Here is a 15,195-nt window from a genome sequence, read left to right on the forward strand (position 1 = left end):
ACTCTCACTGGCCAGCTGGACTGTATCTGTTTGAGATTAGAGTTGATCATGGAAATGAAGCAATATTGCAGCTGGAGGTTCACTTCGAGTTGATGTCCTTGAAGCAAGATAACAGACTGTAAAGGCGGACCGCAAAAGACCTCGTATCAGGATTACAGTTATCATGATCGGAGTCACGATGTTCATGGTTACTGCTGCATTCAGAATCTACTGAAAAGACTTGGTGATCTCTGAAGTTAAAGAACATATAGGTAGATATAGAACAGTATAGGTGAACTTGGTGAACACACATTCTGTGTCTTTACATCCATCACCTCTCCAGGCAGAAAACAGATAAGATAGTGAGGAACAGTGAACTTAGTGTTATGTAAAAAACAAAAACTTCAGTTGTGTTAGAGGGAACATTATAATTATCATTTCCAAGTAATATTCCCTGTAACAAAATATATGTGTATTTATTGTCACAATTCTTTTTGATCAGGAAATCAAGATGCTTTCTCCACATCCCACGACAAAAAACACATTTCCATGCCAACTGTCAGTCATGACAGTGGATTTGTTAGATTATGGCATCAACATTTCATATTTGTATCCAGGCTTATGCAACACAGACTCTTCCCCTGTGACCCATTCATTCCAGAGCTTGAGATAGAGTTAACCTATTGCACAAATAATCAAGATATTACATCCTGTTTGTGTTTTTTTTTGTCACATCATACGATGTGATCATACGATGTTGACATCAAGTGTCAAGGAGGTTTGATATCTGACCTCTTTTTAATGTACTTAACAGATCAAGTCAAAATGCCAAAGATGTATACTGTACTCTGGATGATATTAGCCCAACATTTTAGACAATGATAAGGAAAATAAAGCAGCCCTGATTCTGTCATTCGACTTTATTAGTCTTTGTGTCAGTTTGGCAAAAAGAAAAAAAAAAAAAAGAAGAAGACGCAAAGACTCTTTACCATCTCTCACAGATTGAAAGGTTTTGTACACATTATGTCGGCCACTAGTCCATCACAGCATGGTAATCCAACAAAAGGCTTTGAACTGTGGGAAGCAGTCAGAACACCTGGAAAAATCTGAATACGCAAACTCTACTCTGAGAGTCGATTTAAACATCTTTCACTAGTATTCCACAGTAGCAGCAGGCTATTCGAAATCAATTTATTGTTACACCACAGTCATCTCACAGCACTGTAAAAAAATAAAAAAAAAAGAAAAGAAAAGGATGTTCCAGCGGATTCCAGCTGACTATTCCAGGTAAAACACACAGACAGTCCCACATACTTACATACAAGCGATTTACAGTAACTACATTCTGGTAGTTAACCTTAAACTTTTTTGGGCTGTGAGAGGAAACCAGAATATCAAGAGAAAACCCACCCATAGGAACCCCACACACCTGATATCACAGTGTGAGGACACCTGAACTCTTGACAGTCTTATGCTGTCAAGATGAATTCTTTCACTCTGTAACATTGTATGCAACTTCTTCTGATCAGACTGGCACAAAGACAACACAGAAATAACCCAAAAATGTTGGACTATTTCTTTAGGACACAGTGCCTTCTTACAGTTCTTTCACTACAAAATACCTTAACTACCTACAGTGGAAAAGAATTAAAGTGTCAGTGATGTTACCATACTAAGGTGCAGACAGCTAACTGGCTTAACCAGTGAATTGATTTTGATATGCAGCTTAATCTCTCATATAAAACAGCATAAAATTGTACATAATTGCACTGGGACATGGCATTGCCAAAAAACCTGAGGCCACTTCCCTTATGCAATGATGCTAAAAATATGGCAGCCATCATATGGGTGAGATGAACATGTGGCCAGAGAAAACCATTTACATGATTTGTTACCTAGACTTAGTTTTTTTTTTCTCCGTCTAGAAAACAGACAATACCGTTTGAGGTGAAAGTAAAATCATTTGATAATTAATTAAATAACAACATATAAATACCATTTATCTGGACCTTATCATAGTTATTGTGTCTGTGTAAAAAAGTCACAGTCTTGTCCTTTGAACAGAGAGCTGTTCTCCTCCCCCAGCACACATTTATGATCATACCAGCCAGGTAGGACTGATAATGACAGAGGAAAACAGCAGACCTACAAGCAGATGAACTTGGGAGAAACCAGAGTCTGGCAGCAAGATCCAGCAGGACAAAGAAGAGAAGGATGATGCTTCAGCTGATTCTGATTCCACTGCTGAGTCTCACATGGACAACAGGTTTCCACTGACATTTCTACTTTATTTAGCTTGTGTTATTCTAATGAATGGTGCAGCTTTTTTGTAGTTAAAAATCAAGAGTGAACAAACAGAAATCTAAAATAAAATGCTGAATCTGATCTTTTTGGTTTATACTTTTTCCAGTGTATCTTAGTCATAACATTTGTTTTTTGCTTTTGCTGCTTTATAAAGCCTGTAAATGTTTCCACAAATGCATTTGAAACATTCTGCAAAGCTGTGCTGTTGTTTTGTTGGCACTTTCAACATCTCAAATTGCTTTTTATACTGGAAGTACAGTAACTCTGAAAATTATAACTGATAACGGATCTCAACTCACTCACTAAAGTCCTCCAGGACCTTCGCTTTAATCTCAAGGTTCCTCCAGGTTTCTCTGGGTATGGACTGAGCTGTGAGGAGCTGAGTTCAGTTTGCATAGACGGAGAGGAAAAGTGTGTGTAAATACACTTTAAGGACACTTAATCCCAGATCCGTTCATATCTCCATATCTGTACTCTTTGTTATCTCCCCTCACTTGCAGCAGCTGGATTTCCTTGTACACAGACGGCCCGCTCTCAGCCGCCTCCTGCAACAGGTGAGTCTGTTAAACACATTCACATTAAGTCTGATTTATTATGGTAGGAGGGGAATCTTTGTGAAATTAATTTTACATGTCCTCATTCCTTGTGTTGTTATCATGTGCGTTTATTCCGTATGTGTATAAAAACATTTTTTTTATATCAATTTTATTACAAATTCTTCTATCTGGTTAAGGTGCATATGCTTGAAATCTTCTTTATGCTTGGATTGATCGGAAGCTGTGGGGTTGCAATTGCTACTGAAAACTACCCGTTTAATGTTTACCCTGTTCTTGTATCCCTGTAATAACAGTGCTTATTACATAATGAGATTGCATCACCCTTCTTTCAGGGCTTCTTGTCCCTCATCCTCAAATCACAGCGTTTTATTCATCCCTGCCACCTTGAAATACAAAAGAAACCATGACTGACTGACTTAATTAATTCACTGTGACTTATAGCAGAAGTACACTCATTATCCATCAAATGTGTACATTTTTAAAATCCTGAATATCTACTTGCTTCAACTCTTCTAATGTATCATTCATGCATGGAATTCATTTACAGGTGTTTGATATTTAAATGCAGTATTATTTTCCTCCATCCATCCTCATTCACCAGCATAATTACTCTGCAGTAATGTTTTTTTTAATTTGTCTGAAATTCAACAAATCCAATTCATTTCTTGACTCTTGTCTTTCTCCAGTGAATATGGTGAGGCCCTCAGATGTTGCAGCGTTCTCTGCCATCGGTCTTCAAATGCAAAGGTGAGCTCAGATCACAACGTTTCCACAATCACGCCGTAAAATGTGTTTCCCACTGGCTCATATCCACACTGTGGTTTTCCTCCACAGCACTCAGATGTCAACAATCGTATCGGGACTCAAAGGTGAGATTGTTGTTGTTATTTCTTTCATTTTGTAAATTTCGGGGACTTCAATGCTGCTCGCTTTCCACTTTATGTTCTGTAGAATTCCTCCAGGCCTTACATAAGTTTCTATTGTACTACTGTCTACTATCTTTGCTGCTTTCATATCTGCATACAGTAGGATAACGGGAAACAATGGACCCCGATACAGTCAAGGTTGCCGGCCTGTGAAGTGTTATCTGTATGAAGATATTCATGATGTTGCATGTTTCTTGGTTTCCAGTCAATGGCAAGCACAGATAGATAAACACACACGCTCACATTCACATCTACGGGCAAGTGAGGGTCATCAGTTAACCTCACAGCATGTGTTCAGACTGTGAGAGGAAACTGGAGTATCCAGAGAAAATTTAACAGTTTACAAGTTTTTACCTCACTCTCTATTAAAGAATAGATTTTGTACTCATTTGTTAAATATCTTTTAATTGAACAGAACTCAACTTGGAATCTTAGTTCAGTTTTTATTGTTTTGTAAAACCATATATATATTTAATTGAACTTCTGGAAGCAGACCTTAAGATTTTTTTTCTGTTTTGAAATAAAAGAAAATATGACTTTTAAGTCCATATACCAAAGGCTGTGGGTTGAGGGTTGAAGCTTGTGGCTTTTGATGTTAAACTTGTTTTATTTACTTCCCACAGAGCTGATGAGTCTATTCAGACCTGATCTGATCAGTCATCCATCAGATGAGTCACACTTTCTCCAACACAGGTACAGTTTTATCTGCAGATTACAATGAACTCCAGACGTTTTCAGCTTCACATGGCCTCTCCACATTATGTTCTCCTTTCAGCTCACTAGTGGAGCAAGCAAAGGAGGTGGTCTCCTACCTACGTAATAACCGGGTATGTACTCATGTGACTGTATGCTTCAAAAACTTGAGCACAATCTAGAAGCAAGAAGGGTGCATGTAAAATACAATCCCTCCCTTATTTGGGAAAAAAAAATCCCAAACTTCTCAGTGAAAGCATTAGTCTTAATTTCTAGGATCATCCTTAAAATAAACATGACCCAACTGCTCTATTGCCTCATTGCTCATTTTTATAGCTTGAGCATGTGATCTCATTATTATCTCAAACATTTATTTAAGCAACAGCTGACCTTTGGTGTGTGGAAAATATCCTGTCCCGTCTGGACTTGGAAATTGTTCAACTGTAATTGCACCAATGAACATCAGCTACTTTCCTCATATAAATAGATAGATAGATAAAAACTTTACTGTCTGTTTATCTTGCATAGTCGCTATCATATCATGAAATCCATAAAATTGCTGATAGCTTTAAACTCAACTATGTGACTTTTCCACATTGCAGGATATTGATGTGAATCAAGACTGGAAGTTGGTGCTTGTCGTACTTCGGGTGGATCAGCTCTGCGCCTGCCAGCAGCAGCAGGTCAGAGATCTGCTGAAACTTCTCAGCATAGAAGCCACAGCAGCATTATTATTGGTGGTTTCATTTGAAATGTACTCAAAACTAAAGCATATTTCCAAAAGTTGGTTAAATCTTATGTGATCTGTGTGTGTGTGTGTGTGTGTGTGTGTGTGTGTGTGTGTGTGTGTGTGTGTGTGTGTGTGTGTGTGTTGTAGGCCGCATCTGCTGTCAAAGCAGCGGTCGAAGAGGTGGATGAGATCCTGCAGCTGCTGCACTCTCAGGTAATTTTCACATTGTTTCCTGTACATTATTTACTGATCCTTTAATGTGACCACATTGTGAATATTTACACATTGTTGTCACTTCATGGCGATGCAGTTGAAACGGACCATTGTCAGTGTCACTTTATGGGATGGAGAGCTCCAGAGCAGGTACGCTGTCCCATGAACATTTGCTTTTTCTGTTAAAACACTGTTTTTTTTCTGAATTACTTGTGTTAGCTTGTTTCTTCATGTATTCTGATTTTGTTTATTTATAAGTTTAACTAATCTGTGCTTCTGCTCATTCAAGTATATATTAGGGCTTAATACACTTAAAATGTTATGCTGATAACCTTGCTGTATTTTTCCACCATTGAACTTTCTCATTTTGAAAATCTTATGGTCAATTTCTACCTTAAAAACCTATATTAAGTTATATGAATTAAATGTGTTTGCCTGACAGCAAATGTTCATGTGAGGAAACGAGCACTGAAGGGGAGCTCAGATTTCAGAGGGCCATGCTGACTCAAGCTTTGCAGGTTTGTCTGAAATTTACACCCACATTTTGCCGTTAACCTTCCAGATATTTAATGCCCTTGATGTATTTCCTATTAAACTCCTTCTGCGTGACCAGGAGTCGTTGGATGAGCTCTTGGTGCAGAAGCAGTGGTACAGCGACAGAGACGACTTCACCGTGACTCTGCAGGACGTCCCCCTGATCACAGAGCCAGTGTCTTTAATTGTGAGTAGCAAAAGCTTCACACAGTTATAAAAATTCAAAGCTACACATAATTCAATGTCTATGCCTAAATAATTTCCCAAAAGGGGCCTAATTTCTCAGTGAATCCATTTCAACAAACCCAACAATCCTGTTTCCAAGTCCTACACACCACTACACTGCCCTGTCACTTATTTAAAAAATGTATTTCAGTCACACATCACAGGGTAATGAGTTCAAAAATTAGGGAAAAAAAATAGCAATGCTGTATCTGTAATTATGTCTGTGCGTGCAATCCAGTGTTTTCAGCTGAAATGCATCCATTAAATGCAGCAATTAGGGGTTAATTTGTTGAAAGAGCAAAATGTTTATATTTTGAGAAATATGTAGAAAAAGTAGCACGCAGTCCCAAATTTTACACCGTAGTTGAAACATTGTGCAGTAAATCACATTTTAAGAGATAAACTTTTTAAGAGCTTCTATCAAACCTTTCCCATCAAATCCCCAGTGTAATTGTGAATAAAGATAAATATTTTTTCTGCTGACTTGAAGATACTCCACATTTATTTACAGTGTGTGATCTGATTTTATCTTCTATATTTAACAGAGCGGACAGCCTCTCTCCAAGTCCGGAGCTTCACAGCACGCCAGCAGGCTGACCCTGCGGATGTGGACAAACCTGGTGAGGCCTGGAGCAGCAGGAGTGAAACCCTCTGGCCTCCGCTCCTTCTCTCTCACACGCTGTTACTGTTCCTGATGTCACAAAAGAGTCTTTCTGTCTTTCAGCTGCAGCCCACGGTCGGTCAACAAGAAACAGAGAACAATGGAGAGATCCTCTCACTGCCGTGTCCGAGCGAGGTGAGTGACTGCAGAAAACCCACATGCACACAGCTAAATCTTTATGTCCGGGTGCAGTTAGACTGAGAGTCTGCCTTCCTCCCCCTCCCTACCAAAGGACCGACCCTTCCTCCGGACCGAGGGAAACTCTCCTTCGTATCACCGCAGCAACGATTCTTCTTCCGCCGACTCAGTGAGTGTTGCTGGCGGAAACCGCGGCGATGTTGCACGCCTTCTCTCTCTGTCTGACCGTTGCATGTCTGTCCGCTCAGCTCACAGGAACTGAGATGCCATGCACTGACTTCAGCCCCTCTCCCTCCATACCCACCTCAGGTAGGATGGCTTTTACCAGGAGCCGGGACGTCCTTTTTCTTATGAAGCTTGATTATTATATCTTGGTGCATTTATAAGTGCAATATAATTGTTTTCACTGCCTGAATGTCCTCCACCGTCTCGGGACTATCATTTACAGCTTCTGTCATTGTGACTGACGTGAGGTTGTTTTTGCATTTTCCAGTCCATGAACTGACGCCTGCAGATATCAAAGTTGTGGCTGCTGTGGGAGATTCTTTAACAGTGAGTCATTAAAAAGAAAGTGTGAGAGAGATAAAAGATAGATAAGTAAACTGAGATCACATATGTAATTCCAACAATTTCATGTGTTTCACATGGAGCCTACGGTTGGAGATGTGTTCATTTTAGAAAACCAGGTCGTTTGATTCCGCTTTTCTGTTTTCTTCGTCAGGCAGGGAACGGCATCGCGTCCAGCCAGTCAAACATCCTGGATGTCCTGACTCAGTACAGAGGTCTATCCTGGAGGTCGGCTGAGACACCTCTGCAGGGCAGGAATTTCTGATCAGCTCTTCAGTATTGACGTGCTTCTGTTTGTGCTTTTCAGTGTTGGAGGAGACGGGAACCTCACCACTGTCACCACTCTGCCCAGTGAGTCACTTTCATGATTTGATTGCAGTGTTTTTATAACTGACAGTAGATTCATGTGCAGCTCTGGGCTGAACGTGGCAGCTTTGTCTGTTTGCACTGAAGACGTCAAGCTGACATTTACTCTTGTTCGTCAATGTAGATATCTTGAAATATTTCAACCCAAACCTGACGGGCTACTCTGTCAGGACGGGAGGAGCCACCACTCCTGACGCCTTCTTCAACCAGGCTGTTCCAGGATCCAAGAGCAGGTGAGCTCTATCTGCCGTCTTTTCAGATTAGATTTCAAGGTTAAGATCAAGGTCAAGGTCAAGGTTACTTTAATTACACCCATGGGCGGATTTGTTGAGGAGATCATTTTAATTGGCATGCCATAACAAAGCTGCACTACACTACACAAGCTTTGAATGTAACAAACAGGTATCTGACCGAATGACGATAAGCAAACAGAGTAAAGCAAAAAATGAAGTGTAATTTCACTGTTTCTTATTGAGCTGTGTAACGGCGACAGGAACAAAACGTTTCCTTAATGTTTTGTCGAGCACCTCGAGACTAATGACCTCCGCCCAGAGGGAGGAAGCTGAAAATCTCCTCGCAGAGGATGGGAGTCAATAGTAAGGATTGAGGAAGCCATCCTCTCTGCCTGTTTAGTGTACGGCGAGGCTGGATAAGACTCGCCATTCAGGCGACTGGACCGTCTCACAAATTGATCCAGTGAATTTTTCTCTTTAACGGAGATCTGACTGAATCACGCCACCAAGCAAGCAAAAAGTTAAACAGAGTCAAGATTGTTTGGTCAGTGTGGAAAAATGCAAGTTTTCTGTCGACTTGCTTGTTTTCATCAAAATTCTGTTATTGCACTTGCTCAATGTTCTGATCTTTATTTAAAGCTTCTCTGTGTCTGTCTTGTTCCTAAGTTTTGAAGGCTTGGATTAAATGTCATTTGTTGCTTTGATCGTGATTGTTTGTGGTCGTTGTGGTTTCAGGGACGTACCATCGCAGGTAGAAGCTCTGGTTCAACGGATGAAGGCTGACTCCGTAAGTTCATACTTTTAAAGGGTTATCTCCACAAAATGAAAAACCTTCACCGAATAAATCTGTTTATTTTCCATGCTGTCCCGTGCTTTACAGAGAATCAACTTTGAGCTGGACTGGAAGGTGATCACCCTCTTCATCGGTGGAAATGACATGTGCGACCACTGCTACAACTCAGTGAGTATTAAACACAGTTTAAAATGAGATTTTGAAAAGGTACCGAAAGAAAAATATTGACCTTGATTACACTATCCTGTTTTTTTTTTTTTTTTACAGTTGCTCCACTCGGTGGAAAATTATCGCAAAAATGTTCGTGACAGCTTGGATTATCTTCACAAAGAGGTGAAATAAACTCTTTCACACATGTTGTGTATAAAGTTTTTCTCACACTTGCTCAGTCCTCGGTGATTCTGGCCCCACATTAAGGATGTGAGGAGAACCTCAAAGGGTTTGAAGCACGTTCGACTATTTGCAGATTTTACAGTATATGTAGTTTTTTGTCATTTTTAAACAAGGTAGGATTAACCGGTTGATGTGATTAATGAAAGCAGTGTAAGAGCCTTTATGCGAGCTCTTCAGATTGTTTTGAGCATTAACGGATCTGATCTCTCCCAGGTGCCCCGGGCTCTGGTGAACCTGGTGGAGGTTCTCTATATATCACCACTCAGAGAAATGCACTTGGAGACATCACTTAATTGCCCCACCTGGCTGGTCAAGTGAGTTCTTTTTCTTTGTTTATTTTCATTTTAACATTGGCTGTCTCGTTAAAACTGTTCAGTTTTTGTGCCTTCATTTTGTGATGAGCGTTGTGACACTTTGTCTTTGTATTCCCAGTTACATGTGTCCCTGCGTTATCCTGCCAGAGGCCGACTCTAAAGCCCTTCAAATGGTGGAAGAATTGAACAGAAAATATCAGGTAGGAACCACTCAAAAATAAAACAATAACAACAACAAAAAAAAAAAAAAACGCAAATGTCATTTTTCCTAACCGATCGTGGGGGTTTGGTCTGATTTCTTAGGAAACGCTGCATGAGCTTGTGGAGTCCGGCCGCTATGACACGAGCCCAGATTTCACCGTGGTCATCCAGCCTTTCTTCAGAGACGTGGTCGTCCCCAGACTGGAGGTCAGTCTCTTGACTCAACTCTTTTTAGCTGAATGATCATTACTGCTTGAAGCCACTGCATAGCAATTCAAAAACATTGAAACAGTGGTCTGGAAATAGTGTGGGGATTAAAGGGAATACAATTTCTTCCTTTTTTGTCAGGATGGACGTCCGGATCGCTCCTACTTCAGTGCTGACTGTTTCCACCTCAGTCAGAAAGCGCAAACCCTGATGGCTCGCTCACTCTGGAACAACATGGTGAACACTGAGCCGCAGTGAAAACATGGTTTTATATGTTCTGTTTTGTGCTGGAAATCTGAGTCCAATTTGTGTTTTTTCTTTCAGCTGGAGCCTCTCGGCAGTAAAACAGCAAAACACGATTTCAGTGCAACCGTTGGCTTGAAATGCCCAACCAAGGTATAATAATAGATAAAGGTGAAACTGCAAATGAAGCTTTTGATGCTCTGAATGCCGTGTGTTTGGTAATAAAATGCAGGGGAGAAAAATTCCACGAAAACTCCTTTTCTCGTGTTAAGACTAGTTGATGTTTTTTGAAAAGCCACATTATTACCATGAAGCAGATTTTCTTCCTCATTAAATGTAAATTGTTTTCTTTTTCTGCAGTCTTCACCTTATATTAGCACCTATATAAACAGCAATTACACATATTCTGGACCCAGCCCGACACCTGCACCTGTTCCAGTAAGTATCTGTTTGACAAATCTATCAAATATTAAAACAAGAAAGTTGTAGGAAAAAAAAAAAACACAGCTGAAAACTGAAATGAAGGTTAAATTTCATTATTATGTTGGCACACATTGATTGAACAATAAAATAAATGCCTAACAGATCCAATAGTTTCTTGTTTTTAAGTCTTTTCTTATGTTTTGATGTTGTTGAATGTTTGATGATTTTCCGTTTTACTGGTTGAGCAGCTTTTATAGATTTGAATGTAACTAGTAAATGAATGTCTTGATGGGTGAGAATCTTAATGCCATTGTTTCATGGAAGGCGCACAGTGGAGCTGATGTTGTTGCCTCACAGTGAGAATATCTCTGTTCCAAACCCATCGTCGAGCTTTTCTGTGTGGTTTGCATGTTTTCCCTCTGCATTCAGGGTCACATGTCTGAATCAGCTCATTTTTCATACTTCTTCTTTTTTTTGTTTGTTTTTTTTTTTTAACAGAATTTTGGAAGTGAATTCTCCTGTTCAAATCTGAATGAATCAGACACTGTGCCAACTTCAGGTGAGCCTTGCTTCTTCATCACCACCCTAAGATTAAGGTCTACACTGATGAATATTCATCAGTGGTTTTAAGAATGAAAATTTGAAGTGGTATTAGCAAAAAATCGTGGAGGAAAAAAAGAACTGCTCAGTGGTTAGTTTAGTAAGTATTTGTTTGGTTCTTCTCTGGTTCATATCTGCAGTCCACAAGCTGAGACCAGCAGACATTAAAGTGGTGGCGGCGCTGGGAGACTACATCACAGTAAGTTCCTCATGAACTCCAAGAGTTTTTATTTTCTCCGGTATCAGAGGTAATGATTGATGTTTTTATATGGCATCCAGTATTCAGTAAAAACTCCTAATATCTGAACTTTGTCCTTTCCAATCACTTTGTTATCAGCCTACAGATTGGGGGCACAGCTCTTTATTACGTAAAACGATCTGGAGTTACATTTTATTGTTTGTGGTTTGTTTGTTCCCTGTTCACAGGCAGGCACCGGTTCTAAAGCACCAAGCTGGAATTTCCTGAACCGGGACTACCGAGGAGTATCATGGAGGCAAGACCCGTCTTGACAACACATTAATGGTGACCATCATGATTTAACAAACCATGCTGATGTTTTGGCGGATTTTTTTTTTTTCCAGCATTGGAGGGGACAACACTCTGGACACTGTCACAACACTACCAAGTGAGTTTGCACAGTAATTGTTGCTAAAACGTGACATTATTTTTCCAGTTCAAGCAAAACATGTGGTCTTTAATTTGCTGGAATAAAACAGTCAATAGCACCGTCCCACTGTTTTCACTGCATCACATTCATCTGTCCTTTCTATAAATCAATCTTTCATTTTCTAGGAGTTTCTAGAAAAGTGTGGATGAGATCATGCTTTAGATTCTTCTCTCTCTCCTCAGACATTTTAAAGAAGTTCAACCCCCTCCTAAAAGGCTTCTCTAAAGGAACTGGGTCAAACCAGAGGGCCTTCAACATGGCTGAAGCCGGAGCTAAGACTTCGTACGAACGCGCAAATTCACGTATTCAGCCACACAACCCAGTGACGTCTCTTTAACCCCTCCCGTTGTGTTTCCTCGCTCACAGAGACATCCCAGGACAAGTCCAAGCTCTTATCGAGGCCATGAGAGCAGACGTGGTAAGACGTCTCCAAAAATAAAACCTCAGTATGAACCGTCTGGCTGCTGGAGTCTGATGGCATCTGTTTTTATGATACACAGGAGGTGAATTTTGAAACGGACTGGAAACTTGTGACAGTTTTTATCGGAGGAACTGATCTTTGTCACTACTGCTTGGACCAAGTAAGGATGAAAAAAACCCCAAACAGATAAAATTAGAGAATGCCTAATGATTTATGTTGGACCGATACCATGACTTGTGTTTAATGTCTCTGTAGGATAACCTGTCACCCAGCAACTACAGCCATAACCTCATGCTGGCCTTGGACATACTTTACCGAGAGGTGAAATATTTGAGAACCAGGAAAAACCTGACACTGTTTTTCCTTTCTGTGAGCTATAATCCTCCCCATGTCTCTCTCCAGGTGCCTCGAGTGTTGGTTAATGTTGTGGAGGTGATGGAGATGGAGGTGTTGAGGCCAATCACCAGGAACACGCTGGCCTGTGCACTCCTGCCAAGGTCGGTTTTGTTACGATTTCCAGTGTTAGTTTTCACAAGTTTAGACATGTTGAAGAACGAAATGTTGGTGAGCATCAAGGAGACACTGGTGTTTTGCTTTTGCCGATATTTTTTCTTTCGGTTGGTTGAATGTTTGTGCTGACATTGTAGAAATGATTTATGCTTTTTTACTGTACTTAAGCAGATTTTTCTTTTTGACTGGTTCCTTTGACTTCACACATTTGAGCCGATTCTCTTGAACTTCTACTTGTTCACATTCAGGCACGATCAAGCTTCGTCCGTAGAGGTTGAATACCTAGATTCCCTGTTTCTATTTTAACAAGAAGATTTAGGTTCGTGAGAATTCGACTTTAGCTTCAGTGGACTTTGGTAGAGTTTTGAAATACAATTGGTGCTTTTTCATTCACAAAAGTCTTTTTTTGTACTCAAGTATCTCTTTTTCTACTCATGGAAAGAATGTGAGTAGACTAAAATACCCCTCTCTCTCTCTCTCTCTCTTTTCTTACAGGAGCAGTTGTCCCTGTGTGATCAACCCATCGGAAAACTCTCCAGAGTTTGAGGAGATTAAGAGAATTAATTATAAGTACCAGGTAAAAACCTTCTTCAAGCATTTATTTTATCATTTTTTTTTTGGCAGAAACTGAGTTCTGTCTTTAATGGCAGTGGTTCTTCTTTGTGATCCTCAGGCTGAGATCCAGAACCTGCTTTCTGGAGACCGCTATGATGGAAAAGAGGACTTTGCTGTTGTACTTCAGCCATTTTTACAAAACTCCATCATCCCTTCTGTTGGTGTAAGTCACTGAAAACACCCCAACCTGTTTTTAAGAAGGTGATGGAATCCATTGACATCCATAGTGAAAATCTCTCTTCTTTTACCAGGTAGGTGAGCCGGATACGACTCTGTTCGCTTTGGACTGTTTCCACATGAGTCAGCGGGCACAGGAAGAGTTGGCCATAGCTCTGTGGAATAACATGGTGAGCTGAGCTCTGAACAGTAATGAACTGAACTGGCACGTCGATCTGTTTCTTTCAGCAACATTTAAGTTGGTTTAGTAGTTTTACAGATTTCCTTCTGTCTTAACAGCTGGAGCCGGTGGGCCAGAAACAGACTTACAACAACTTCACACGCGACCGCTCCAAGATCAGCTGTCCGTCTGAGGTAGGAAAGAAGGAAGACTTCTGAAATATGAACTCTGTTATTGATCATTTCACAATTTCATCATTGTATTCCTATTGTGGGATCACAAACTGTTATTCCCTTCAAATCAGTTTGTAATCCAGAATTTAATTCACTTAAATTCAGATGACCTTGTCATCCTATTTAATTTATTCCTTTTTTCTTCTTTTTACTTTAAACTGTATTTTAGAATAACTTATCTTAGCAGTTTTTCCTTTTTTATTTTCTAATTTCTAAATGTTGTCTTATTGAAATTATTTCATTTTAGATCTTATTGATTATACAATCCATAAAATTGATTTACAACTCTCATGTATGTTTACTGATGAATGGATTCAAACCAACTTGTTAGAAATACGCATTTCATAATCATTATCAGTTGTTTTATAGTTGTTCAGGAAGAAACATCCTTACCAAATTACCTTATTTTCAGAAATATTTTATTATACCAATCTCAAAATTCAAAATGTTAAGATTTTCTTTTTAATTTTGAACCGAACACATGGACTTTTCATTCTTGCTTTTTTTTAATGACACAATTAGTCAAAAATATAACCTGATCTGAGTTTCTAATTTTTTTGGTTTCTTCTTTTCACATAGGCCAGTCCTTACATTTTCACCAAGGTCAACAGTCAGTCAAGTCCTCCAGTCTTCCAGACCACCCCTCCACCTGTGCTTACTCCTGAAATCCTGACTCTCCCGAATCCTGAACTGACCACCAGAGATGCCAATTGCCCCGAAACTTTGCCCGTGTGGGCGACGGTGGTTGTGGGAGTAGGGAGTTTACTGGTTGGTGTCTTCTTCACCTGGCTGATTATGTACTGTTGTTGTCGAAGTAGGAAACCCAAAGAGCAGAAAGGATCTGGGTTTTAATGTCTTAATATTTAATGTGAAACACCTCTAATAGGGCTGAAACAGCTTGGATGTGTCTGCCAGTGCGGCGATCTGATTAGTTTCCACATCTTTGTTGTAAGAAGCCGGCTTGTCCGATAACTCAGTCTCAGTTGAAATCTGCATTGCTGTGACTTTCACTTGTTGCACTTGCAGCACTTGTTGTTCAGATCACATACCTGATTTTAGAATTGAATAATATTTCTTGAGGTGTTACAAATGTGCAAAAATGTGTAATTCC

At 39.9% G+C, this 15,195-nt stretch overlaps 1 protein-coding gene across 1 annotated transcript; it reads left to right on the forward strand.

Annotated features, from left to right (window-relative positions):
- The first annotated feature begins 1,809 nt into the window (after positions 1-1,809).
- On the forward strand, positions 1,810-14,976 carry LOC115402301 (phospholipase B1, membrane-associated-like). Its single transcript, XM_030110814.1, has 41 exons — positions 1,810-1,827; positions 2,784-2,837; positions 3,675-3,709; positions 4,542-4,593; positions 5,062-5,142; positions 5,337-5,402; positions 5,500-5,552; positions 5,845-5,920; positions 6,016-6,123; positions 6,707-6,781; positions 6,886-6,957; positions 7,055-7,129; positions 7,209-7,269; positions 7,454-7,512; positions 7,682-7,755; positions 7,835-7,878; positions 8,018-8,126; positions 8,862-8,913; positions 9,007-9,087; positions 9,187-9,252; positions 9,526-9,626; positions 9,745-9,826; positions 9,930-10,034; positions 10,176-10,271; positions 10,359-10,430; positions 10,638-10,715; positions 11,199-11,259; positions 11,441-11,499; positions 11,727-11,794; positions 11,883-11,926; positions 12,151-12,250; positions 12,335-12,386; positions 12,469-12,549; positions 12,645-12,710; positions 12,792-12,886; positions 13,395-13,476; positions 13,573-13,677; positions 13,766-13,861; positions 13,971-14,045; positions 14,664-14,852; positions 14,971-14,976. The coding sequence occupies exons 1-41, from the start codon at positions 1,810-1,812 to the stop codon at positions 14,974-14,976; spliced, it is 3,024 nt and encodes a 1,007-aa protein (XP_029966674.1).
- The last annotated feature ends 219 nt before the right edge of the window (positions 14,977-15,195 follow it).

This window comes from Salarias fasciatus, chromosome 15 (genome assembly GCF_902148845.1).
Source record: "Salarias fasciatus chromosome 15, fSalaFa1.1, whole genome shotgun sequence".
Classification (NCBI taxonomy): domain Eukaryota; kingdom Metazoa; phylum Chordata; class Actinopteri; order Blenniiformes; family Blenniidae; genus Salarias; species Salarias fasciatus.